Here is a 10000-nt window from a genome sequence, read left to right as displayed (position 1 = left end):
TGTGTGTGTGTGTGTGCGTGCGTGTGTGTGTGTGTGTGTGTGCGTGTGTGTGCGTGTGTGTGTGTGTGTGCGTGTGTGCGTGTGTGTGCGTTTGTGCGTGCGTGTGTGTGCGTTTGTGTGCGTGTGTGTGCGTGCGTGTGTGTGCGTGTGTGTGCGCGTGTGTGTGTGTGTGTGTTTGTGTGTGTGTGTGAGTGTGTGCTCGTGCGTGTGCCTGCGTGTGTGTTGAACAAACACATCTTCATCTAATCCATGTAATCTACTAATCGGTCAATCTCATCTCCTCTCGTTTGACCCACCGTTCCAAAGTGCTGCATGTGCTGGTTGTGTGTGTTGCGTAGGTTCTGCAGGTGGAGCTGCTGCTGAGCGCTGGGCCGCGGCTGCTGCTGCTGCTGCTGCTGCTGCAGGCGGTGCAGCTGCTGGTGGTGGTGCTGGCCCAGCGGGGAGGGCTGCTGGCCGGGCTGGTGCTGGTGGGACTGGCTGAGCGGATACGGAGGAAGCCTCTGGTCCAGAGGCAGTTTGCTGGTGTCCAGAGGGACGCCCTGTGGGGGTCGGGGGGGTGTTAGCACCAGTCTTCAGACACACACTAAACCACAACTGTATTTTCTGTGTTGAATTAGTTAGAGAAGCGTCACACAAACGTGATGAATGTTCTGTTCAGTACAGAAATAAAGAAAATTCACAGTGTGGAGAAACAGAATGACAATAAGATGCAAACACGAGTCTTCTGGAAGGACTTTCCTGCTGAAATGATGCTAAACGTTCAGTTTCAGTGGATTTCATGTACCAACAGGTAAACACTGAGTGTCAGAGCACACACCTGGCAGGAACACACCTGTGTGCTCTCTTTGAACTCGGCAGCTTGTTTGTGTGTTGGGAGGACAAACAGAGTGAGGGACACCTGAACCAGGTGAGCAGGTGTGTGAATGTGAAGTGTGTGTGCTGACGGGCGGTTACCTGTGTGATGGAGGACAGGGTGGGGGAGATGGTGGGGGAGAACTGTTTGGAGTGATGCCTCCGCGACTCCCCTCCCATGGGCAGGATGAGCGGGGACAGCTGCGCTCGCCTCCGTGGGGACGTGCTGAGCGGCGGCTGGCCCTGCCCGCTGAGGAGCGGCGAGTAGGAGGAGGAGCAGGAGCCGGAGCCGCCCACGCCGCCGCTGTAGCTCGGGTTGCTGCTGGACGCCGACTGCAGGGAGGAGTTGCTGAGGGAGGAGTGCAGCGATTGGCTGCTGAGGGAGGACGGCAGGGAGGGGGAGGAGCTGAGGGACGACTGCAGCGAGGGGTTGCTGAGCGACGACTGCAGGGATGCGGAGCTCAGAGAGTTGGAGAAGGAGTGGCTGCTGAGCGACGACTGGATGTTGGGGTTGCTCAGCGATGACTGCAGGGAGGGGTTACTGAGCGTGCTCTGCAGAGACGCCAGCAGACCTGAGGAGGCCAAACAAGGAGGCGTGAACACAAACGAACATCCACAGAGACCTGGAGCAGGAACACGGCATGAAAACAAAGATCAGACGATGATACAGAGCCCGACAGGTGTGCTGACTCAGGTGAGCCACCTGCCGTCTCCGCACGACGACCTGCAGCATCGACTCATGGAACGAATGCCAGCGCTGAAAATCCCAGATTCCTTTCAGTGTGAAAACAAACCTGTGATTTGTGCTCAGAGGCAGCTCACAGCCACACTAAGCAGTCATCCATCAGGCACCTTTACCTGCTGCTGCGCCGCATTGAAGCTGAAACAGACCTGGACTGTGAACGCACCCACGGATCAGTCACACCGACAGACCGGTCATTACTGGTTAGAATTATTAGGTTCAAACATCCAGATCATAAAAATCTGTCTCTTTCATGACTTTGTCTTCAGATGAACCTCCTCTAAGTAACGAGCGCCTCAGGAGGATCTTTCTTCTTCTGTCTTCGTCTCTGCGGCTTCAGTCTGAAACACAGCGTCTGCTCGGGGGATCAGCTGCTCCCCAGGTGACCTCAGCAGGTGTAAACAGCAGCTCTGTCCCCAGACACAGTCCAACCTCGCCTCATACGCACTCAGCAGGTCAGGTGAGCCACAGTCTGCACCGCAGGCTGCGTTCTGACCCGGTTCAGGACCGAAAGGCTCCGGGCCGAACGGCCAAATCTCAGATCTGAGATCAGCGACGCTCACTCAAGACCGACTGCTGCAGTTTAAAGGTGAAGCCACAGTGAGACAGAGACCTGATTCTGGACACAAAGCAGCCGTGAGGACAGCGAGGACGACACCTCCACGACCACAGCTAAAATTAAAAACGACACTCGTCACAGAATCATGGCTGCAAAGACTCATGGGACAATAAGCTGTGCGTGTGCGTGTGTGTGTGTGTGTGTGTGTGTGCGCGCGCGCTGAGGGCTTCACAAAGACAGGAGTGAAGTGTGTTTACATCCGTGTGTGTGTGACAGTCACAATATATCGTTCCCACAATTCCTAGGGAGCGGCTGCCATATTGGTACAGGGAAGCCGCGCCTCCTCCATCACGTGTGTGTGTGTGTGTGTGTGTGTGTGTGTGTGTGTGTGTGTGTGTGTGTGTGTGTGTGTGTGGTCATCTCATTTTAAGCATCTATGAGCGAGTCGAGCTACGTGACGCCAGCCCGCGGCGAGGAAACGAATAAAAGGAATGGAGATAAGGCCGCAGTGGAAAAGGGATTTCCCTGCACCGACTTCAGGCGAGGAGCAGCGGCTCCTGCAGCCTCCAGGAAAGATTCGAGGCGGCTCTGAGAGAATGAATCCTTTCACGGAGCGACGGCCGTCACCGAGCTCTGATGTGTGTTTGTGTGAAGAGAAACTTCACAGATTTATACTGTACGATCAATAAGAATAGGACACACATGATGTGTGTGTGCGTGACGGTGAATGCACTGTTGAATCTCTGGAGTAAAACTGCTCATTTCACCATTTCAACGGACGTGCCACAGGAAAGGTCAGAGGTCGTCAGAATCATTCGGGTTTATGCTCCTGAGGTGGATCACGAACATCCACAGATCATCTCCTGAACGTCGCCTGAACGCCGGCCGCTCCGGACGGCAGGTGAGTGTTTAGTTAAATTCAGCAGACGACAGCAGCGTTTTCAGGACGGAAGCTGAAGCTTTCCGCTCTCGTGCTGCAGGCCCGCTCTGGGAAAGACCGAACGTTTATCCGAGCTTCGACACATCAGCGCTGCGTCGCGTGGTTTCCAGCTCGGCCTTCCCCTCGCCGCTCCAGGCGACAATCAGTCTGTTATTCTGGTTTAGGGGCCTTTAAAGGAGGTCTGCAGAGGGGCTGCAGCCTGAGATGGGGCTGACGGCAGCTTCCTGCCTGTGGTTGGTACAGTCAGCTCACCAACAGTCAGATACATTTTCCGACTGCGCTTCAACCCACAAACCAAAAAAACCCCCTCCCTTTTGTGACTGCGAGGCTAAATTTAGAGCGCCGCCCGCCGTACATCCCCTCCGTTTCATCTCACTCGCTGTCACTCACATACTTCCTTCACGTTAGTCACTGGGCCGAGGCTTTGATCCAGGCAGAACAGCCGAGCAGCTCGCCGCCTTGCCCGAGGACACTTCGGCAGGATCTGCACGTGTCGCTGGAGGAACTGAACCGTGACTCAGTGCTTACAGGACAGTTCATGAGCTCAACCTTCACACTGGAGCAGAGACGGACACAGAAAGCTCATCAGACAGCGTCAGGATCAGACTGCACAGCTGTGCTTGAAGTTTATTCGTCCTATTTCTGTAGTTTTCTCCTTAATTTCACTAAGAAGAACACTGAACTCTCCAAGTTTCAGTTCATCAAAGCTGAAACGATGACGATAACCCATTGAGGAGGAAAGCTACGGCAGGTGGAAGCTGCGATGGAAGCTTAAAACACACACTTACAACGTCAGAACTGTCCTTTCTGAGTCTTTCTTACATTTGGGGAGTGTGTGAACTTCAAAGATTTCCTCAGCAGCCGTCATAACCTCCTACATGGATCAATTAAAACAATTCAAGACGCCACATCAAGTCGCTCTTCTCGGAGCAGCGAGCCGTGAACGACGAGCTGGAACTCGCTGTGAAGCTCCGAGAAGTCGAGCAAAGCTGCAGATTCAGATCATAGTTCTCTCATCGCTGCGAGCGACGACTCCTTCACGCTGTCACATGACACATCGCTCTGATGAAAATATTGATTATGGCGCCTTTAAATACCAAAACTTGTCTGTTTGATCTGAAGCAGGCTTAAACGGCATTTTTCACCCTTATGAACAACATCAACGTTCAGTACTCGATGAAAGCTCCTCGTGGTTTCTTGGTTTGATCGATCTGATCGACCGTCTTTCTTATCATGTTTGCACAAAATCACTTCCTGCCCTCCATCTGCAGTTCGCGCCACAACAAAAACTGCCAACAACCTGTCGATCGACCGATCGACACACACGCCGCCGCAGCCTGTACGCACCTTGTGTGTGGTGGTGGAAGTTGCCGTTGCCTCCCTGCGCGTTGGCGGCGTTGATGCCCAGCTGGGTGAGGGTGGAGGCGAGGTTTCCCGTGCTGCTCCCCCCGCTCAGAGAGGAGGATCCCAGGTAGCCCGGCTCGTCCTGGTCCAGCGGCGTCGGCAGCGGGGAGGGGAAGTGGAGGCTGGACAGGTCGGGCAGCGAGCCGCCGGTGTTGAGGGCCGACGGGACGCCGTGAGCCGGCGTGGACGGCTGCTCCGGGGACGTGAAGATGCTGAGAGGAAGAAGAGGATGTTTAGATCTTCCTCCTCTTTAACACACGCTGAGAAACGACCTCTCACGTTTACTCTGATGTAATTCAGAAGATTCAACGAATCAAACACGATTCTCTGCTCCACAAACACAGAACTGCAGCTCAAACAGTTTCCACAAATCAGCTGTCGTCTGGTTTTCTGGTGAATTTTGAGTCTGAGATGAGAAACAGAAAAGCAACAGAAGCAGAGGAGGAGCTGACTCCTGCCTGAGGGAGTCCAGAGGGAGGACTCCTCTCAGGCAGAAGCAGAGGAGGAGCTGACTCCTGCCTGAGGGAGTCCAGAGGGAGGACTCCTCTCAGGCAGAAGCAGAGGAGGAGCTGACTCCTGCCTGAGGGAGTCCAGAGGGAGGACTCCTCTCTGACTCCACTCTCACTGCTCAGACCAATCAAATTTCAGGCCACACCAAAGAAATGTCCATAAGTGTTACGATGTAATGCAGTGTGGAATGTGCGTGCAGAGTGTGCGTGTGTGTGTGTGTGTGTGCGTGTGTGTGTGTGTGTGTGTGTGTGTGTGTGTGTTTAGCAGCGTCAGACTTACTTGATACCAGGGACTTCACAAGACTTCGGCCGGGACGACAGCAGAGGCAGCTGTACAGAGGAAACAACAAAACAACAGAATGAACAAACCAGAAGGAGACACAGCGCAGACTGTCTGACCAATCAGAGAGCCTGATGTCAGAGACACTGGCAACAGTTCGGCAGCGGCTCCTTGAAGAAGTGTCGTGAGAGGACTGAAGAAGTAAAGTGAAAGAGGAGAACACAAAAAGCAGCGTGGTGCTCTGGTCTGTACCTTCTTGGTGTCCCAGGGTTTGAGCAGCTTCCCTTCGTCCAACACGTTCTCCTCAATGGGGGGGACGGGGTACGGAAACACTGAGGGACAAACAGAGAAGCCTGTAAAGATTCATGTGTTCACGCCGTTCTGTGGAGTGATGGAGTGAATTCTTCTGCGAGATGACTGTTTTCAGGAATGATTACAAAGCTGCTGTTTAAAGAGATGTTCTACAGATGTGATTTGGTCCCAGAGGTGGAGACGTACTGCACGGACCGAGACGTCTCTCAATGACTCCAGCTCGTCATATGATTCGCTCACGACAGCTTCCTGTAAGCTGCAGGAACACGGACGAGGCCCGCACGCTCGCACGCTCGCGCTCACAGTGCGTTTTGTGAAAGGTGTCAAAATGAGCGACACCTGCAGGCGAGCTCACGCTTTGGATCGGATGAGAAAACCGGTGGAATCATTTTAAAAACGTGCAGCAGCCTCCTCTCTCTGTCTGCAGTCTGATTGGTCACATGTGACCGGGTCACGGCCTATCAGCCCACAGGCAGAAGCGCCTGGGCGGGCAGAGCGGCGTGCTGAAGGAAGCTGCAGTAAACATCAGAATCTTATGATCTGTGATGACGTTTCACTCGTTTCACTCATCTGTCCAGTGAACATCAAACACTCAGGTGATTCTGTTAGGCAGCAGTGTGTGTGTGTGTGTGTGTGTGTGTGTGTGTGTGTTTGTATAACTCACTTCTTCTGCCCTCTCCATCACTCTGACCTGCAGGACAGACAGACAGACAGACAGACAGGTGTGACTGAGTTGGACGTACTGGCTTCAGTTTACATTCAGAACATCCTGACTGCGTCGGAGGAAAACCTGTTTAGACTGAGATCTTCATCCTGAGGAAACGTGTGAGCCGTCAGTCGGCCAGAACGGGCAGGAACTGTGAGTCACATGGTGGCCCAAAAACCAGCACTGAGATACTGATCACATGCCGTCACTCGGCAGCGACGGCATGTGATCGTGAATCTGAAGCAGCAACACGTTTCACAGACTGAAAGATGTGGAACGCTCCAAAAACACCTGTTTGGAACATTCCACAGGTAAACAGGCTGATTGGTCACAGGTGAGAGGATCATGATTGGGTATGAAACAGAGGATGGAGCGAGTTCACCACTTTGTGAACACATGAACTAAGCAAGGGCATCGGTGCCACACGGCATTCTGGGTATCCAGAGTCTTTCCTGCACTGTGTCTCAGCTGTCAGTGTTTTGTTGAGTGCTGCCTCACCGCTGCGCCTGCTGCTCTGGGGGGTGAGGGTGGGTCCTCCTGTGGTGAAGGGGTCTCCTGTGGAAGGGTTCATGACGCTGGTGTGGAGGGCCGAGTCAGAGTTGGTCCTGAGGGGAGAGACACATGCAGAGTTAAAGGGATGCAGGGAGAGAGAGAGAAATCAGAGAACCAAAGAGGCAGAGGAGGCCGAAGGTGAGTCTTCATCCTCCAACAGGCGACTGAAGACACCGACAGCTTCTCCAGACTCGTCCAAAGTCCACAAACGGTGGACGTTTGGGCTGCTTCTGCTTACTTTCAGATGTATTTACTTAACAGGAGCTCAGGTAATTCAGACAGGTGAGAGGACTGAACAGAGGCTAATGGAGAGAATGATGGAAGAAAGAAGGAGAGACATGAAGGATGAAGAGGAGGAAGACGCTTCAACCTCTAAATCGAGACAGAAAACAAACTGTCCTGATGGGACGCTGATGGGTCATTTCCCCCACAGGCTTTACTCTGAACGTACTTCCACTCAGGATGGAGCTGGAGGACGTCCAGCAGAAGGAAGAAAAGAAGGAAGAAAAGGGAGGAAGAGGAGGATGAGGAGGATTCACCTGTTGAGTGCAGTGGTGGGGAGGCGAAACAACTGGCTTTTATCCCCGGGGAAGTTTCCGGACCAATTCCTTTTCATGATCGACAAGAACAGAAAGTTATTTTCCTCCACCGAGCAAGAACATCGACAAGAGGGCAAAAAATGAGGAGGAGGAGAAGAAGAAGAGCGCGGGATCAGAAAGAAAACGCAAGCGGAGGAAGGAGGAAGATGGAGGCAGCGAGCAAAGGTCAGAGGGAGGCTGGCGTCCGCCTGACGTCTCTGTGATACCGACAAACCGTCAACCAACACCACAAAACAACCCGAGCGAAGCAAGTTAACCATCCGCCGTCAATTCAACGACGTGTCCGTCTGTCCAACGGTCCAAGAGCCGAAGACATTCAGACGGCTGGGACAGAAGACAGAGGAGCAGCAAACCAGAAGCTGTAGCTGCTCCTCAGTCCATCAGCAGCAGAGACAGCAGAGACAGCAGAGGCAGAGAGAGACAGTAGAGACAGCTGAGACAGCTGAGACAGAGAGAGACAGCAGAGACAGGAAGAGACAGCTGAGACAGAGAGAGACAGCAGAGACAGTAGAGACAGCAGAGACAGCTGAGACAGAGAGAGACAGCAGAGACAGAAAGAGACAGCTGAGACAGCAGAGACAGTAGAGACAGCAGAGACAGCTGAGACAGCAGAGACAGAGAAAGACAGCTGAGACAGCTGAGACAGCAGAGGCAGAGAGAGACAGTAGAGACAACTGAGACAGCTGAGACAGAGAGAGACAGCAGAGACAGGAAGAGACAGCTGAGACAGCAGAGACAGAGAAAGACAGCTGAGACAGCTGAGACAGAGAGAGACAGTAGAGACAGCTGAGACAGAGAAAGACAGCAGAGACAGCAGAGGCAGAGAGAGACAGTAGAGACAGCTGAGACAGAGAAAGACAGCAGAGACAGCTGAGACAGAGAGAGACAGCAGAGACAGTAGAGACAGCAGAGACAGCTGAGACAGAGAGAGACAGCAGAGACAGGAAGAGACAGCTGAGACAGAGAGAGACAGCAGAGACAGAAAGAGACAGCTGAGACAGCAGAGACAGTAGAGACAGCTGAGACAGAGAAAGACAGCAGAGACAGCTGAGACAGAGAAAGACAGCAGAGACAGCTGAGACAGCAGAGACAGGAAGAGACAGCTGAGACAGAGAGAGACAGCAGAGACAGAAAGAGACAGCTGAAACAGCAGAGACAGTAGAGACAGCAGAGACAGCAGAGACAGAGAAAGACAGCAGAGACAGCTGAGACAGCAGAGACAGCAGAGACAGAGAGAGACAGCAGAGACAGTAGAGACAGAGAGAGACAGCAGAGACAGCTGAGACAGCTGAGACAGAGAAAGACAGCAGAGACAGCTGAGACAGTAGAGACAGCTGAGACAGCAGAGACAGAGAAAGACAGCAGAGACAGCTGAGACAGCAGAGACAGCTGAGACAGAGAGAGACAGCTGAGACAGCAGAGACAGCTGAGACAGAGAGAGACAGCTGAGACAGCAGAGACAGCTGAGACAGAGAGAGACAGCAGAGACAGCTGAGACAGCAGAGACAGCTGAGTCTTAGCTTCAGTCGGACACTGAGCTGGACTTAAAGGACAAACTGTCTCTGTGCTGAACGAAGCTGAAAACACACCCGGGTCACATTTGGCTTATTAACATGTTAACATGCTGTAAAAGGGCGACTGAGGCCTGACAGTCCTGTTCTCATCATGTCCTCCTCCTGTAATTCGATCTGACTGAGCTCTGGCTTCTTCTGCTCGTCTTCTTCTCTGAGGGGTTTTAATTTGCTCTTCATGTGTCTTCCAGCCGTCTTGTGTGATGCTGTAACACTGCTGCCTTTGCTCTTTTCACACTAAGACTGAAAGACATGGAATGACTCCAGACTTGCATCCTTCAGCTGACCACCACAGAAGAAGAGCGCAGACAGACTCAGTCCTGCACAGCTGCACTTATGAGACCTGGACTCGGTTTAGCTTTGACCAAATCCTCCAGCCTGGCAGGATGAGTAAAGCCTCCATCAGCCAAAACTAAACACGACAAATAACTTTCAATGAAGGTGACAGACGACACCGTGCAGGTGTGATCGCTCTGGATGAAGAAGAAGAAGAAGAAGAAGAAGAAGAACAACAACAACAACAACAACAACAACGACCGTGTGCCCAGAACACTCCATGTTTAAAGCGCCTTCAGTCGGTGGTTCCCTCCCTGAGGAGTTCACCCCAAACATCCTCCTCTTGTCTGTGGGAGAAGGCTGGAGGTCATTTACCAGCCCTGTGTGTGTGTGTGTGTGTGTGTGTGTGTGTGTGTGTGTGTGTGTGTGTGTGTGTGCGCAGCGATGTGCAGCGGACCCTGTGTGACTGTGGACCGAGGCCAGTCTCTCTCTGAAGGGTGATTGTTGTCTTGTTAGAAGAAAACCAGAAAGAACTCAGGCAGGCAGGCGAAAAAGAAACGAGTGGAGCGTCGCAGGAAACAGAAGAAGAAGAAAGCCAAAAGAAAAAAGGTCGAGTCCCAGAAGGAGGAAAGGAAAACAAAGAGGAGGGAAAAGGAGCCGAGAGCTCTTGAAAAGCAGCTCAGGCCTGAGAGACGCCG

The 10000-nt window shown here is 52.8% G+C and overlaps 1 protein-coding gene across 3 annotated transcripts in view; it reads right to left on the bottom strand.

The window, feature by feature from the left end:
• Positions 1–10000, bottom strand: part of LOC143324317 (CREB-regulated transcription coactivator 2) — a 31526-nt gene that overhangs the window by 9993 nt on the left and 11533 nt on the right. For 2 of the 3 annotated variants that reach the window (XM_076736681.1, XM_076736683.1), the window contains 8 exons: positions 7396–7464; positions 6803–6909; positions 6263–6289; positions 5539–5618; positions 5287–5336; positions 4441–4709; positions 955–1424; positions 297–539 (listed from right to left, as the gene is read on the bottom strand). In XM_076736681.1, coding sequence (XP_076592796.1) covers positions 297–539; positions 955–1424; positions 4441–4709; positions 5287–5336; positions 5539–5618; positions 6263–6289; positions 6803–6909; positions 7396–7464 — 1315 coding nt within the window. The remainder of the gene's footprint in view (positions 1–296; positions 540–954; positions 1425–4440; positions 4710–5286; positions 5337–5538; positions 5619–6262; positions 6290–6802; positions 6910–7395; positions 7465–10000) is intronic. The other variant, XM_076736682.1, reaches the window with a different exon arrangement.

This window comes from Chaetodon auriga, chromosome 8 (genome assembly GCF_051107435.1).
Source record: "Chaetodon auriga isolate fChaAug3 chromosome 8, fChaAug3.hap1, whole genome shotgun sequence".
NCBI lineage: Eukaryota > Metazoa > Chordata > Actinopteri > Chaetodontiformes > Chaetodontidae > Chaetodon > Chaetodon auriga.
This window is presented reverse-complemented; position numbering and strand designations above follow the sequence as displayed.